The following is a 17,009-nucleotide window of genomic DNA, read 5'->3' as shown; positions in this document are numbered from 1 at the left end:
CTCCGCCGGGCGCGGGGAGGGGCGGGGGCTGTGCGGTCGCGGTAAAGGAGGGGCTCCAGGGAAGGCGCAGGCACCAGGATCCGGCGGGAAGCGGGAGCTGCCGCTTTAAATCCATCCCGTCCCGAGGGGCGTGGAAGGGGCCGCCAAGGGGGGGCTGAGCGCGCGCGCGCGGCATCGCCCGTAGAGGCGGCGGTGCCCGGACGGGCGGGCAGGGAAAGGGGCAGGGAACGGGACCGGGAGAGGGGGCGGCGGCCGCCGGGGCGGAGCGGCGCGGAGCGGAGCGGCGGGAGGCGGGCTGGTCGTGCGGGAGCGCGTGTGGCGGCGGCGGGGGGTCCCGGCCCGGCTGCCCCGCCATGGCCACGTCCCCGTGCAGCAGCAGCGGCGTCTCCTCGTCGTCCTCGTCGGGGCTGGGCGCGGACGCGGGGCTGGAGATCCGCACGCGCTCCGTGGAGCAGACGCTGGTGCCGCTGGTGTCGCAGGTAGGAATGCCGCCGCGGGAGCCCGGCAGCCCCATCCCCCGCCCCGCAGCCCCGAGAGGTTTTGCCGCCTCCCGCTGCCCGCCCGGGACGGAACTCAGCCGCCGAAGTTTGCGCGCTCGGTCGCCGCGCTCCGTAGCCCCCTCAGTCGGGCTGCGCGGGCGGGGGCGGCTGCTGAGCCGCGCCCCCTCCTCCCCTCCTGTCCCGGAGTCCCTCCGGCCGGGGGCGGCTGGCGGAGAGGGGGCGTGCGGGGGATGCTGCTCGCACGCCCGTCCCCGAGACAGACACCGAAGTTCCCCGCAAGGTCGCGGGGAGCGTTGCGTAACGCCGGGCGCTGCGGTGCCGCCGGCGGTGCGAGCCCCGGGACGCCGCGGTGGGTGACGGCGGAGGGACTGCCCCCCGAGCGCTCCAAGCCTCCCCTCCCGCCCGGGGCTCTCCGCCCGGGAGCGCGCTCTGCCCTCGCCCGGCGCTGGCGGGAGCGCTCGTCTGCCGGGGGCTTTGGCGGAGCTTTGTGTTTTCGCGGTCCGCCTCGAACGTTGCATTGATTGGAGCTCCTGCCCCAACCCAGGGTAGTGTCCGATTTTGGGGAAGTTTAGTAATATGCAGTGTGTCCGGATGACCTTTTAACGTGTCCCACACAGTGCTAAACGACCTTAAAAGAATGAAAATCGGACTTTCCAATGGTCTCCTAAGTAATTACATGCCAACCGCTTCGGCGTTGGTCGATTTTTTTGTTGGGATTTTTAGACATTTAGTTGCAAAATTGGAGTTTGACACAGCCCCTAATTTTTTTTCTTGAAAAATAGCATGAAAACAAAGTAGTGTTTGCTGTATAGTGTTTTCATGCTTTGAGCACTGATCATTGAAGTTAGAAAGTAAAAACTTATCTGTACAAAACCTTTAAGCAATATGTAACAGCTGTACAAAAATAACTAGTCCTGGTGAGGTCGAGTTGTTTTTATACTATCATAGCCCATCTGGAAACAAACTGTGGTAAGCCTTGTTTTGCATTTGTACAGCTGGGCTGCAGGAAGCATTTGTGATGGGTAATTGTGTTTCTGTATTTGCCATGGTAAAGTATATTTATTTTTCTGTTTGGAGAAATCACAGTCAGTTCAGCAAAACTCATCAGAGGGATTTTGAACCACTTGTTCCAAGGCAAAGTAAAGTTAAATGAATTTCCTAGTCCTGAAACAACTGAGGTAGAATATGGAGACCTCTTTTAGGAAGCTTAACAGCAACCAGAAACACATCCAGTTGCAAAAGCTGAATTTAGTTGCATTTGTTTAATTCTAACTTATAACAGATTTAAGTGAAGATGTGCATGTTCTTATTTCTCTGGATTACTCTTTAATAGCAATGATCTTACTTCTCTGTGGTCTTGGTGCACGTGTAATATGTCATGTGTAATTTTTCATTGACCACAAAACCTGTGGCAGCATCTTCCAGAAGGGCTAAGTGGCTTTCACTTCCCCTCTATACAGTGTACGGTGTCTGAGCATTTGTGAACACTCAGAGCTTACTGTTTTGCTGGTAAAGCACTCCACACAAGCTTGTTCCCTTGAAGCGTGAGCACTGAGCTCTGTTCAGATTCAGGCTGAAGTTGCTGATGGTGTCAGCAGTCGGTCCCTACGCTTGCCTGGTGAAATGCCACATTTACTGTAGTGGTTTATCAGTTCTGCCTTGTACCATTTCAGGTAGATTAAACAGAAGAGATCTCACTGTCTGGCTTTGTTTGAGAATTTATGCAAAGTGATGTTTATAGAGCACTAAGTCTCAGAATTTGTTTTTGGATTCTGCATAAGTTCTGTATGGCAATAACCTTTAGGACTTTGTTTTTCATCTTGTGGAGATACACTTGCAAAGGGGTTTGTTCTTGCTGTGAAGTTAACTTCACGGTTTACCCTTTTGTTAAAAGCTGAGAAGTGCCATGTATACACTACTGAAAAAAATAGTCAGAATGTTGCTAGTGCTTTTCACTATTTAAGCAAAGAGGAAACAAAAGGTGTCCTGTCAAACTCCCTTTCAGTCTCTCATGTGGAGCTAAATCTTTTCGTTAAGAAAAAAAAAGCTGCATTGATTCTTACTTAAATTCATGTACTGTACAGTACATTTTCCTGATTGTAATATTGTAAACATGTGTTTGACTGCTTGTTCTTACTCAGCTAATGTGACAATTGTTTTTGTTTGATTTTTTTTTAGTTGCACTTTGCAACTTGATTATTTTTTTCCTATAGACAGTGTTTTAACAGAGTATATTTGCCACCAGGAGTAGTGTAAGATTCCTGTTTTGTCACCAGAAGTTATCCTTAGAGTCTGTTCAGACTGTGATGTGGCCCATTTCTGAGAGTGCCACAAATGACAAAAGATGACAGATTTAAGCTGCAGTATTAAGCATATTTGCTAATACTTCTTTTTCAATATCTACATAGCAATACTATGAAAAAAATAATTGTGCAGTATTTTACAATGCATGTGACATGCAGTTCAGAAAATATGGCTTATAGGGTCAAACACAACAATTTTCTTTAACATAAATAGAGTTTTCTTCTCCTGGATAGGTGTCTTTAGTTCATTGTTCTGTGCATAAATAGTATAGCATTCTTTAAAACTCTAGGCATCTCCTTCATTGCTGCTACCCATTCCCAATTGAATTATCTTGTTTTGTTTTGTTTTTTTTATGGAAAGTGTTTGGCAACACAAGTCAGGAAGGGTGTTTGAAGTGGTCAGTGCTGACTCATAATAAGTAATTTGAACAGTTGAGGAAAGGCAAAGACAGGGAAAAAGCACTTTCCAGGATGTGGTTCCACCAGTGACTTCTGCAGCTGCCACTTACGTACCTGTTTGCTAGTCCAGCAGCAGTTGGATACCTTCACAGCTGTAGCAGTTTGCCTAGATCTTTTCTAAGGAAGCATTCTGAGTAACTGCAGAATAGGTTTTTTTTCAGCCCTCACAGTGAGGTACTTGGGAAAAAGAGAAAAACTTTGACCTGATCTGCCTGGGGAAGAGAAGGCTCTGGAAAGACTTGTAGCAGCCTTCCAGTACCTAAAAAGGACCTACAAGAAAGCTAGAGAAGGACTTTTTACAAAGGCATGTAGTGATAGTACATGGGGGAATAGCTTTAAGCTGAAAGAAGATACGTTTAGATTAGATGTTAAGAAGAAATTCTTCACTATGAGGGTGGTGAGACACTGGAACAGGTTGTCCAGAGAAGCTGTGGATATGCCATCCCCGAAGTGTTCAAGGCCAGGTTGAATGGGTCTCTGAGCAACCTGGTCTAGCAGAAGGTGTCCCTGCCCATGGCAGAATCTGGGTGTAATTGGATGACTTTTAAGGTCCCTTCTGTCCCAAATAATTCTATGCTTCTATATTCTTGAAAGAACAAAGTCAGTTTTCACAGTTGAAGGTGACCTGTCCTTCACCATCTGGGATGGAGACCAATGTGATCACAGCCAACTGCCCAACCTTCAGAAAGCTCTTTTTGTTATAGGCACTTTGGAGAATGGTTGTGTGTCCATATGTAACTGAACATGTTTTTCAGTTTTCTTGGTATAGGACATCCTGTCAAAAGTTTTGGCATTGACTTGGCCTATATAGTCAAAAATATGGTTCTTAAGCTTTTCTTTATTTTAACTACAGAAAGCCCATGATACCAATGCTACTGATTTCTGTTGTTATCAGTCTTAAGATTCTACATAAGTTAAGAGTGCTACATACCCTGAAGTGGATAAAACAAACCTGTTCTTTACTATGGTGTTGTTTCCTTGCTTTCTGCAAAGCTAGCTAAAATAATTTCCATTTCTGTAAATGTTATATAGCGTTACATAATGTTCTGTAAGTATTCTGTTTTTCCAGAAGTTTCTGGAGTTAAATATTGGAGCCCAAAAGAGAACCAACAGCTGATGTTTTCCTGCTTATGTGAAAAGCTCACTGATGCAATTTTTAGACGAAAGGTATGACTTTAGAATAGCCATTGTGCATCAAGGTAGAGGTCTGTATATAATCTGTAACCTTTTCTCTGTTTTTTTTTCTGGTCAATTATCAGACACTGATATGGGAACCAGTACTGTTTAACATCTGTATTAATGACCTGAATGTTGTGAAGACACTGAGATTAGCTCAGCTGGTTAAAACTTGTTTGTAATAATGCCAAGGTCATGGGTTCGATTCCCTATGTGGACCATTGGCTTAAGAGTTGGACTTGATGATCCGTGTAGGTCCCTTCCAACTCAGAATAGTCTGTGATTCTGTGATGGGCCAGCATGTTCAATAGGCAAGTGAACTCCCCTACAGTGAGTTGGTGACTGTCTGACACTGTGGAGAACAGAGCTGCTAGACAGAGGGACAGGCTGGAAAGATGATCTGACAGGATGTTTGCTTATCTCTCCTCCCTGTTTTATGATGGTGTAATTATGTTGCAGTGCAGGTTCCTATGTAACTCCATTGCTCATCTTGTTTTATCAAAGTAAGTCAGTTACTTCCTGCTATCCTTCATCTTCCCATCATTCTGTCTCTTCATAAGTTAAATACAAAAGGGCTTCATCTATTTCTTTCAGAGGGTTGCTTAGTGTTCTTTGAAATGGTATGGACTTTTGATCCCTACTTTTCTTTCAGCAGAGTGCCTTCTTACCCATGTGATTGGTGATATCTGCAGAGAAACCTGGTTGTTTTGTGAGGCAGGAATTCCTTTAACAAACACTGCGTTGAGTCTTTGTCAGTATGTCATATTTATTCAGGTGTCCACTATTTCTTCCTGATTTTTTGTATTGATTTGCCACATACAAGTGTCAGGCAACCTTTATACCTCAACTGTCAAGCAGGAGATTGCATAAGAAAGTTGATATAATCCATTGTATCTTTTAGCCCCTTGAAATCTTAGTGAATCACATCTAATGTTGGCAAGTTGCTTTTCATTTTATCTAACATTTTCGTAGCCTGTTTTGCAGTCACTCTGATTTCAGAGATTCTTGAAGTACATTCTGGAGCAGGAACCATTTCACTTTCTTTTGTAACTGAGCACAATTAGGAATAGCTGCACTGCTCTGTTCTTATTTTCTGTCAAAGGAAGAGGGCAAAACTGTGATAAGGAAGTAACTGAGTACATCAGGATTATAACTCCTGAAGAAATGGACTGTAATAACTGGTACTTTACTGTGTGAAGTACTTTACTCTAGTGAATCTGATAGTATTCTCTGCGTGTGCTGTCTAGGAGAGAGATTTAAGAAAAGTGTAAAACTGTAGACATGGGGTTCAGTATGCTACTGTTCATGACACTGGTCTCTGAATTTTGTCTGTAGGCTAGCAGTGTCTTTGGGGAAACTGTTTCGCGGATTTGTTGGCTTGGAAGTCCTCAAATGGCTTCTGCAAATACATCAATATAACCAAAGGAAAACTACATATAATGTGGGCCTCTTGCTAGCTGGAGGGGGGATCCTGCTAACAGGACACAGAGAAAACAGAGTTATTGAACACCTTGTTTGCATCAGTCTTCACTGACAAGACCAACCCCGAGGAATCTCTGAGTTAGGAGACCAGGGTAAAGGAATGTTGGAAGGAAGGAAGACTTTCCATTGGTCTAGGAGGATTGGGTTAGAGAATACCTAGGCAAGCTTGATGTCTGTAAGTCCATCCACGAGTGCTGAGGGAGCTGGTGGACACCATAGTGAGGCCACTCACAATCATCTTTGAATGATCATGGTGATCAGGAGATGTGCCTCAAGACTGGAAGGAATCAAATGTCACCTCGGTCCTCAAAAGGGCAAGAAGGGTGGACCCAGGGAACTACTGGCCTGTCAGCCTCACCTCAGTCCCTGGGAAGATGATGGAGCACCTCGTTCTGGAGGCCATTACTGCCCATGTGGATCATGAGTAAGGGTTCAGGTTTAATCAGCATGGATTCACTAAAGGTAAATCACACTTGACCAACCTGATTGCCTTCTGTGATGAAACAACTACCTGCATGGATGAGAGGAGAGCAGTGGATACTGTCTGTCTTGACTTCAGCAAGGCTTTTGACACTGTCTCTCAACATCCACATAGGCAAACTCAGGAAGTGTGGACTGCATGAGTGGACAGTGGGATGGATTGAGAACTGGCTGAAGGGCAGATCCCAGAGGGTCTTAATCAGTGGCACAGGGTCTAGTTGGAGGCCTGTCACTAGGGGTGCCCCCTGGGGTTCAATGCTGTGCCGACTATTGTTTAACTTATTCATCAGTGACATGGATGGAGGGGCAGATGCCTCCTCAGCAAGTTCACTGAAGACACACAGCTGGAAGGAGTGGCCAGTACCCTGGAGTGCTGTGCAGTCCTTCAGAAGGACCTCGACAGGCTGGAGAGATGGGCAGAGAAGAGCTATCCGAAATTTGACAAGGGCAAATGCAGGGTCCTGCACCTGTGGAGGAATAACCTCATGTACCAATACAGGCTGGGGGCTAACCTGCTGAAAAGCAGCTTTGTAGTGAAGGAGCAAAATTGGTAATCTCAGAATAATATGGTCCTGGATTTGTCTTAACGGGGGTTTTTTTTGCTGCAGCTTTAAAGCAGAGAGTTCTATGTTAATAGCACTGTTAGACTTCTAACTTGGTATCACTACCTTTTCGTTCTTGGAAGCCTACAAAAGTGGGAGGAAAAACCCACCATGTTTTCCCTATCTATTTTAACTCACATCACCCATCAGTCTTGTATATAAGCTGATGTTTGAATGTCTGTAGCCATGGTATTATTGTATTGCAGTACATGCTTATTACATATCTACGTTTGAACTTGTGAATCAAATGTGTTCTCTTTCTCATTTAGAGTCTACATAGAAGCATCTCATACACTCTCTGGACAACATTAATAAAATCAAAGAATTAAGGAGTATGCATAGTCTCATTCCCTTCCTGAACTTCAGCATTCAATCCAAGCTGAGATCCATTTCAACTTATTTGCATTTCCCATGCAGCAGATGCACTGGCAGTTTTTTTCCAGCAAGTTCTTTGGCTGCCTTGTTTCACTGGGCATTTTTTTGGTAACTCTAGGTCTTTCCCTTTCATATGGCTAAGGTGCTAAAGGATTCCTACATTGCTGGCTGTTGCTGCTCCAATACGATGCCAGGGCTTGTGCATTGCCCCTTATGGCTCTTTTTGGAGGATGAGAAAATCCTTTTTTAGACAAAGTAGGGTGATCCATATTTGTCTTAAAGTCTTTGCTTTTCCTAGTGCATCTGAGGGGAAAAAAATAGGATCTGAGTGCAGTCCTTTTAAAATTATTCTTGAGATGTAGTCTTTGCTCTTCGTTACTTTAAAAATTAAAAATCCTGGTAGCTTGCAAGCTTGGAGAAGCTGTTTCCCTGGCTTTCCAGAACTTTCTCCTTTGTGAATTAATTTGGTACTCGGTTCAAACTTGAAACTTAGGACACTCTTGAGTAATAAAATGATGAATTGTGGCATAGAGTCTTGCACTGTAACTTCTACAGAGAGAAGCAAACCTCCTGCTAAACTCTTCTTAGTTCACATCCTGTGCTGCAGAGAAGCTCTGCCGTGGTTGCGGAGCCCTGTGCTCTGAGTGCTGTGAGTCTGGAGCATATGGTGTGCTGCTTGGGTACACAGTGCACCTCATTACTTTCCATTAGTCACCAACTCACTGCCCCTTTCCATGTGGTTCCAAAGGTATTGTGAGTTAAGTTGTGAGCCTCTGGGTTGTTTTATGCATCTTCCACTCCATACAAACTCTTTTTCTGGCGACAGCTCAGCTGTTACTCAGCCTACAGTTGGTGCTCTGTGCCCCTAAAGGAGGCTGATTCTTTCTCTTGCATTTATGCGGAAAAGTTAATCTTAGAAGGTTGTCCTCTGGATGTAGAAAAAGTGATTATTTCTGTCGAAGTATCAATTGTATTTCTTGGCTGACGTGGTTGTAGGTTTCCTTTTACTGAGACTAGTTTTTAATTGACAGCCTTTAGTCATTGAAGCTAGGTCGTTAAGAAACAGTGAAAGAGAAATAGACAATCATTTACAGTTGTGGTTTTAAAGGTATGCTGTGGAGGCCAGAAGTACCTTAGAATAGCCCAAAGAGGAAAATCAGATTATTTTGTTACATTAGTAATTAATGATGTTACTATCACTAATGATACTCTGTTTTACAAGGAAAATTACACTTGAACATTTTATCACAAGAGCAACAGCACTATCATGAAATAGCTGTGGTTTCAGGCTTCTTTTTCTATGAACTCTTGGATAGTGAAATTGGCTTTGAGTTAAGCTTGGCTACTGCTTTATGATGTTCTATGCCTTAGTCTTTTATATGATGAGTCAGACTAACATTTCAAGTTGGTGAAGGAAGACACTTTTTACTGACATAGCTGAAAATCAGTTGCTCTTTTTCTATGGTATCTTTCATATTTTTGAGATCTGATTAATGACTTTTCTACAGATTAAACAAATTTTTTGTAGTTCTCCATTAGAATGAGTATTAAATCAGAACTGACTCTCTGTGATCCTGTACAAGAAGAATTAGAGCAGCTTTCTTGCTATTCAACATTGTTAACAGATGGTTTTAGACAGATTAGGCAGGGAAATCCCCAAAGGCTGATTTATGAATTGATGATTGCAAACAACTCTGATTATAGTTTAGTAAAACTGTTCTATGGTACTATGAGCCTATGGGTTTCTGTGTGGATTTATTTTATGTTTCTTAATTCATTGACAAAGTATAACCCTTGCTGGATAGAACCTTAAATTCTATACTTTACTAATTCAGTTGTATTACATTCCATTAATAGCCTTGTTTAAAGCTAATGGGGTAAATAAACAGTGATACAGACTCTTGTACCAACTTACTACTAATTAATCTACTTTAGATACTGAATGGGATTATTTTTTGGTTTTATGCATAAGATGAATTCTTGATGGCAAAATAACTCCTAAACACATGTTACAAACATAATGTGTGAGCAAATCCTAAAGTTCTTTCGGATGTATGTGGAAAAAAAAAAAGCTTTCTTTTGTCTTAGAGAAACATGTTTGTATTAAGCAGAAGTGTTTTAGAAGCACACAAATCCTCTATTTTCAAATAACAAAGCAAAATTGTTCTGTAGTAAGATAATCTTGTAAACATGGGGTTTGTGATGGTATTTTTGTTTGTTTATTCACAGGTATTAAAATTGTTTAGGAGTAGGAGGGTAATATTGTCCAATGTTGCAAGTGCTTAACATGTAGGAGTTAGACCATGTATGGAGTGTTCCCTTTTACTTATCACAGATTTTGTATTGTATCTCCATATTACATTTAAGTGTTCTTGAATTTTCCAACTGAATGAGGTTTTGTTGCCCTTGAGCTCTTTAATGAAGCAATGAAAAGAGCATGCAGGCACTTTAATAGAAGTAAGATAATAGTTCCTGCATTATATGAAGGTTTTGTTTTGCACTCCTGTAGGTGGTTAGTAGTTGGATTTGCATAGCCTTGTCCATAGCACACTGTACTTCTCCATTAATCTCTAGGGCAAGTATGTGCTTTTCAAAGTGGGATACCAGGTGTTGCTCTGAATTGAAGCGGTTTGCCAAAATGCTGCTAAGGAAGCCTTCTCTGAAAAAGGCTGTAGGAACCCTCCTGCTGGCAACATTCACTGCAAGACGGATTGAACGGCTGGTGTTCATGCCAGGGAGGTGATTGCCTGTTTGAGGGACTAACAAGCAACTTTTTTGTGTCTTCAGGAGCCAAGACAGTTTTGAATAAAAAGCATTCTTAATTGCATGTGGCATTAATGTGTTGTCCCTGCTATGTCCTTCATTACAATGAATTTTTAGTTCCTCAACAGTGGTCTTTCTTTGAATAAGCAGCTCAGAGCTGGCTCGGGTATTGTTTGCACAAGCAATAGAAGGTTAGGTACATTAACAAAGGCAAGTTAGGGGGAAAACCACAATTAAAATTTGTCTGTTCCCGGTTTTGAGGTTACTTGATCATGTTAGTTAATTAAGTTATTTCTGAGGCTTACACCTCTCTGGTGCTGAAAACATGTCTGCATCTGTTTTGACCACATTTGAAAGTACACTTTAAACAATGAACTTCCCTCTGACTTGGGTTTTCTTAGGCTTGATCATGCCCAGGATTTCTAGGTGCAGAATGAAAAAGGATAATAGCTTTGTTTATGAAATCTACCCATTTGGGTAGGAAGTTAGTGAACTGGACGGCAAGAGGAATGGAGGAGAATGTGCTGGAATGTATGGCTCAGAACCCAGTTAATTGGTTATTTAGCTCTAGTCAGGTAGTTGCACATTTCAGCAAACTTCAAGACAGCAGTTAAGTTAGCCACTTTTAGTTCTGCATGCATTTAATGGTAGTTCTGATGGTCAGGGTACCTCTTGATGCATGTGTCGTATAATCAGAAGAGGTTAAATTGCACCTTCAGTGTAAAAACCTCTTTTTGCCAGCTCATGTCAAGTTGCTCAAAGGTGCAAATTTTGGTACGAATTTCAGTCTGTGAAAATCCATACATCTGTATTAAAAAAAGAAGAAAGCGTGAACTTGAACTGTCTGAAGATTAGGATGTTTATCGTGATCACTCATTTCTGTACACATTCTGAAGGTACCTTTTTGCAGGTAGAAGATAGGGCAGTAGATCTATGACTTGTAAGGCATGTGGCAATAAGAGTAAATAAGGTAGCTTTGATCAGTGGTCAAGTCTCACTGAGCATTTTCCAGCAATCCTTACCCTCTTCTCTTCCATGTATGGGAGAGAAAGAAGGGAGGGTAGCTGCAGTGCAGGTCAATTTTTGTGTGCTTTTCTGCTTCACTTCTTGCAGGTCAGTGGGGATCCCTGATTTTCAGAAGTCTGTGAAAAGTGAACATTAAAAAGGAAACACCTTTCTCCTCTTTTTTGTTGTGGGTTTTTTTTTTTGTGCTTGTTTTTTGTTTCTCCAAAGTTCTTTTTCACAAAAACTTGCTAAAAGAAAGAATTGGAAATAATGTAATCCCCCTGAAAAAAAAAATCCTTAAGTTTCTAGTTTTCACTGCTTTGGCTAAACCCCCACCCCCCCAAACCCAAACAAGCAAACCAAATAAACAAACAAAACTGCAGTCCAGTAACAAATACACACACACAGAAAAAAAACCAGTCACACAAATTCCCAGTCCCAGAATAACCCACACTGGAGGAAATAAATTGGTGTCAAGAAAGTACTAGACCTGATTTGAACAAGTTCATCTGTATCACATTTTGGATAATAATTTTCTCAGTGGTGTTTGGTTTGGATCTTAAAATTTAAAAGGCTCTTGGTTTTCTAAGAATGCATTCAGCACAAAGAAAGGGTATTCACTGCTATGTACAGTCTTGCTGTGAGTTGAATCCTCTCTTTTGATCTTTTAAGAATTCCAAGAATGTCTAACAAGTACATAGTGATGGTACTAATAGTCTGAGGTGTGTATTTGGATTTCAAGTTGTGTACTCTTTCCTGGTGAACTTTACAAAGCGTGGGTTTTGAAGTATAGATCTGAAAGAGCTGAAGAGGACTGTTTTCACCCCTCCAGATAATATTTCCATCTGTTGAAGCTATTGTGCTTGTGAGAAGTGTACAATTAAGTGTCGCAGTGTTTTAAAATTAAATGTACAATTTGCAGTTAACCAAAAAATCTGGTTAGTTCTGCAACATGGCTAGTGTCACATTTGCTTGTTTTATTCTCACAGTCGTTCCTAGGCAAGTATGTTGGGTACTATCAGATTTAAAATGCTAGGTTAGGGATACCAGATACCAGATCTGATTTGATGGGGCTGTTGTGTTGCTTGACAGCTTCTACTTGTCACTGCAGGTCCTGGGTTATTCTTTCACCTTTTCAGAGGTGGCTTACCAGCTTGGTAGGCACTGCATGTGAAAAATAGCCTGAGGCTCCAGTAAGTACGTTAACATTTGCCCGCAGATAAGTGAACCAGCTTACAGGTTGTTAATGTTGTTTATTTAATTTGCTTCCTTGAAGGCTTTTATGAAAGATATGTATAAAACAAACTAGAAGGTACTTCTAAAAAGCCTTCGGGTAAAGGTACAACTACAGAGGTGTCAATGCCACAATTCTAACAGTACTCAACAGTCTTGGACATGCAGCATATTTGTACTGCCCTTTTAGACACCAGTGGGTAGACACTATAAGGAAAGCACATAAATAGGGGGTAGCTGGATCTCACCACTTGTTGTTTTACACAGGTGTTGACTCAAGGTCCTGAATGATGTGTTGAGCACTGCAAGAAGGGATTGGTTGCCCCTTTGAATAATAACACATAGAAGAAACTGATCAATTTCAGTTGTCCATAAAGCAGGAGCAGTTGTCTCAAATAATGTTTTCAGGATAAAGAGAATATGGGTCCTTACATTTAACTCGTGCATTAGTAGTTAATGCAGTTGAATTCTATTTTGTTCAATCTTTTCCAACCTTCAAAAACTGTCAAAACTGAGTTTCTGCAAAGTTTATTTGTGCAATTTTCCTACAAAATTAAATGAGTAGGGGCATAAGGCATTCCACTTCTGAAACATATTTTAGTGCTTGAAATAGTAAAAAATGCTTAAGTTTTCCATTAATGCCTGGACAGGCATCTAATCTTAACAGTCTTTTGATTTCTAGAACAGGTAAGCAGGTTGTCCTTGTTCAGTTCTCAAGATCCCTGAGGCTCATCTTGTGAGGAGAAGTCCATGTGACAGTTCTGCTTGTAGCCCTTATGGACAGGATGTCAAATGCCAGCTGCTGCCTCTTTGCTTTCCTGCATGTGTGGCTGTATTCTGTAGCAGGTGTGGGTGTTGGAACAACATGTGCTGCTCTCTGGCTAAATGAGTCTGAAGACCTGGTTGTCCTTACATAGTACACAAGATCTAATCAGGGACAGTACCTAAAATTTAATAATAGAAGTTCACCTCTGCCTCCAAACTCAAGATGAACTAATGAGAGTGCAAGCTGTCTGGGAAAGGCATTTTTGACCAAGATCGTTACATGTCCTGTCAAATGCAACCAAATTTGCCTTACAGCACTTTTCTGTTGCAGAAGCTACCTGAAAGGAGGTTATAGAAAGGTGAGAGTTGGCCTCTTCTCCCAGGTCAGTAGTGACACGATGACATGACATAGTCCTAAGCTGTGCCAGGAGAGGTTTAGGTTGGACATTAGGACGAATTTCTGCACAGAAGGAGGGATTTGATACTGGAATGGGTTCCTCATGAAGCCATCCCTGAAGGTGTTTAAGGAAAGACTGGATGTAGCACTCAGTGTCATGGTCTAGTTGACATGGTGGTGTTTGGTCACAGGTTGGACTCAATGATTTCAGAGATCTTTTCCAACGTAATTGATTCTGTGATTCTTCCCAAGTATGTAGTGCTATTGCCTTTTCATAGCAAAGGCTTTCCATTCTTGGTGTTACATTTTTTTTTTCAGTAAGGAATTTTCTACCATTATGAAGCTAATGGAAGATAGAAAGCAAAAAATATGCAAAACTGAAAAGGAGCTGTTACCCCGAGGCTGTTAATCCTCATTGCATGGAGATAACATCTTGAATTTTTTCTAGCAGGAAAGCTGTTTAATATGACACTGTTGGGGTTTTGTGGTAAGGTTTTAGTGACAGGGGATGCTACAGGGATGGCTTCTCTGAGGAGCTGCCAGAAGCTTCCTCTGTGTCTGACAGAGACAATGCCAGCTGGCTCCAAGATGGACCTGCCATTGGCTGAAGCCAAGCCCATCAGCAACGGTAGTAGCATCTCTGTGATAACATATTTAAGAAGGGGGAAAAAGTACAGTGCAGAAGTAATTGTGGCCAGGTAGGAATGAGAATGTGTGAGACAAACAGCTCTGCAGACACCAGGGTTAGCACAGAAGTCGGGGGTGGAGGTACTCCAGGTGTCAGAGCAGAGATTGCCCTGCAGCGCATGGTGCAGACCATCCTGGGGCAAGGCTGTCCCTCTTCAGCCTGTGGAGGACTACAGTGGAGCAGAGATCCACCTACAGCCTGTGGAGGAGCCCACGCCGGAGCAGGTGGATGTCCAGAGGGGGATGTGACACCATGGGAGGCCTGTGCTGAAGCTCCTGGTGGCACCTGTGGCCCCATGGAGAAAGGAGCAGGTTTCACTGGTGTGACTTGTGACACCACAGGGCGCCTATGCTGGAGCAGTCTGTTCTGGGAGGACTGCATCCAGTGGGAGGGATCCATGCTGGAGAAGTTCATGAAGAACTGTAGCCTGTGGGAAGGACTCATGTTAGAGCTAAGTTCACAGGGGACTGTCTCCAGTGGGAGAGCCCCCATGCTGGAGCAGGGGAAGGGGACCTCTTCCTAAGGAGGAAGCGGCAACAAAACCATTTGATGAACTGACCACAACCACATTCTCCATCTCCCTGCACTGCTGAGGGAAATGAGTAGAGAACTAGGAATGAAGCCTCCTTAAGGAATGAGGGAGAAGTGGGGGGAAGGTGTTTTTAAGATTCTGGGGTTTTTTACTTCTCATTATCCTGTTCTGATTTGATTGGTAATAAATTCAATTAATATCCCCAAGTGGAGGCTGATTTGTGCCTGTGAGGGTAACTGGTGAGTGATCTCTTCCTGTCCTTATCTCAGCCCACAAGCTTTTCATTATATTTTCTCTCCCCTGTCCAGCTGAGGAAGGGAGTGAAAGAGCAGCTTTGGTGAGCACCTGGCAGCCATACAGGGTCAACCCACCACATAAGAGGTATTGAAAAAGTACTGGTCTTTAGAGTCTAAATCATCCTGTGTACAATGTGGGAGATGGAGAGGGTATCTTCCAACATGAAGTTTAAATCTTGTGTTTGTAGCAGTAGCTGTGAAATAGCTACATTTCCTCTGGTTTTATTTATAGATGTCTATAAATACTTCCTGAAACCCAGTCTCTTAAGTATCACTTAATTCTGTCATGCAAGACTTAATTACACTGACAATAAATAGACATTAGAATATTTTTAGCTAAGTGTGCTGTCATGATGCTTCCTGTGCATGAAGCATGTAACAACTTTAATATCCGTATCTGAAGGCCCTCAAAGAGATCTGAAAACAGCTGCTCCAAAACTGCCACAACTGAGCTTGTTTCCTTAAATAAGAAGTACATTGTGGTACATTATGTGTATATGTGTTAGTTTTGGTAAAGTACTGGAGAAGAAGCCACTGTGGTGTCTAGTAACAAGTGACAGAAGATTGTAACTGGCAATTTCTTGAGGCTGCACACTCCTTAAACTGATTGTCTCAAATCTCAGATGAGCACTCCGTGGAAATAGTGTAAGAGCTCACATTAAACAGAGGGTGAGTACCATCAAAAGGACTGTTCCCTTTCTAGGACCTGATCAGTAAATCCTAAGTAAACAGCGTGTAGTAACGTATTACTCTTGTTCAAAGAGACTTGCAGGTAATCTTTTCGGCTGTTAACTCCTGCCCAAACACCACAGATGCTGGTGACCGGGTAATACATGGTCAGAATACAACAGATTAAATATTTGAGTGGTGCTAATTTAAAGGAGGGCTTAGATGATGTTCTTGTACTCAAAGTGGTTTCCTTTGTTTTGAAAAGCTGAAAGAAACACAACAGTAACAGTTGCAACTGAATGGGTCTGGGGAAAGCAAATCCTTGTAATCTGAAATATCCTAAATGTTGCAACTTTTACTCGCTCAGGTTTTTTATAGATTAAGGTTTCTTTGAAGGAGAAAGTTCCTTGCTAGGTTTCTTGTGGGTCTTTCCTTCATTGGACTTGTCTAATTTATCTTTGTTTTAAATGTTTAAAAGTCAGGAGCAAAACTTTGCTTATTCTTCATTGCAGAAGCCTGGCTTCTTGGCCTTTTAATGCTCATTGCTGTATTTGTGTCCTGAGGCAATTAATATTGTGTGCCTCTTCTCAACAGCCCTCCAGTTGTACTTCTTAGGGATTGTTTTTGTTACTATGGTCTGAACTGGTTAAATAATCTTTGTGCTGCTTATTAGCATCACAGTTTCCTTCAGTTTGTCACTTAACATACTAGTGAAATTCCTCCCCTGGCTCAGTTAAGATCACTTTTGTTAGCTTTTATAATTGATCCTTAATTACAAGCTTGATTAAGTCTTGAATCTGAAACCGCAGTTGCTATTCCCCCTGCTTTTTCAAAACTTTACTTGAAATGGAGGACACAGCTAGAACTCCACCTGTCACTCTTAACACTTCATGATAGAGAAAGCGATTTCTCAGTTACACTTTCTCCTTGTTTGCACAGCAGTGTTTTCTGCAGGTGGCAGGTTATGAGAAGCCCATCTGTGTCTGAACAGCTTTCCTCATGCCTTCAACGTTAAGCATTTTACATTTGGTTTATGTCTAACTCGTGTTTATAGCCTTTTTCCTTTAGCTGATCTGTGTTTTATGTCTTTCTCTCTTTCTTTCATCATGACCTACCTACTCATGTTTAGGGCTGTTTGTTACTTTTTTATAGCAGCCATCCTATGCAAATCTAATATCAGTACAGACTGCATTTGCTACATGTTTGTTGAACACACCTGAAATAGGTGTTACATGAAGCTGTTTCTTGTGACATGTTTCAAACTTCTTAACAAACTTCTGTTTT

General features: G+C 42.4%; 1 protein-coding gene across 1 annotated transcript in view; it reads left to right on the top strand.

The window, feature by feature from the left end:
• Positions 1 to 216: 216 nt before the first annotated feature.
• Positions 217 to 17,009, top strand: part of CTNNAL1 (catenin alpha like 1) — a 63,127-nt gene continuing 46,334 nt past the window's right edge. The window contains exon 1 of the mRNA XM_071554994.1: positions 217 to 479. Within this exon, the coding sequence (XP_071411095.1) occupies positions 354 to 479 (126 nt within the window). The 5' untranslated portion in view covers positions 217 to 353. The remainder of the gene's footprint in view (positions 480 to 17,009) is intronic.

The sequence above is a fragment of the Pithys albifrons genome, chromosome 4 (genome assembly GCF_047495875.1).
Source record: "Pithys albifrons albifrons isolate INPA30051 chromosome 4, PitAlb_v1, whole genome shotgun sequence".
NCBI classification, from domain to species: Eukaryota; Metazoa; Chordata; class Aves; order Passeriformes; family Thamnophilidae; genus Pithys; species Pithys albifrons.
Note: the sequence above shows the minus strand (reverse complement) of the source record. Positions and strands in the feature narration are given on the sequence as shown.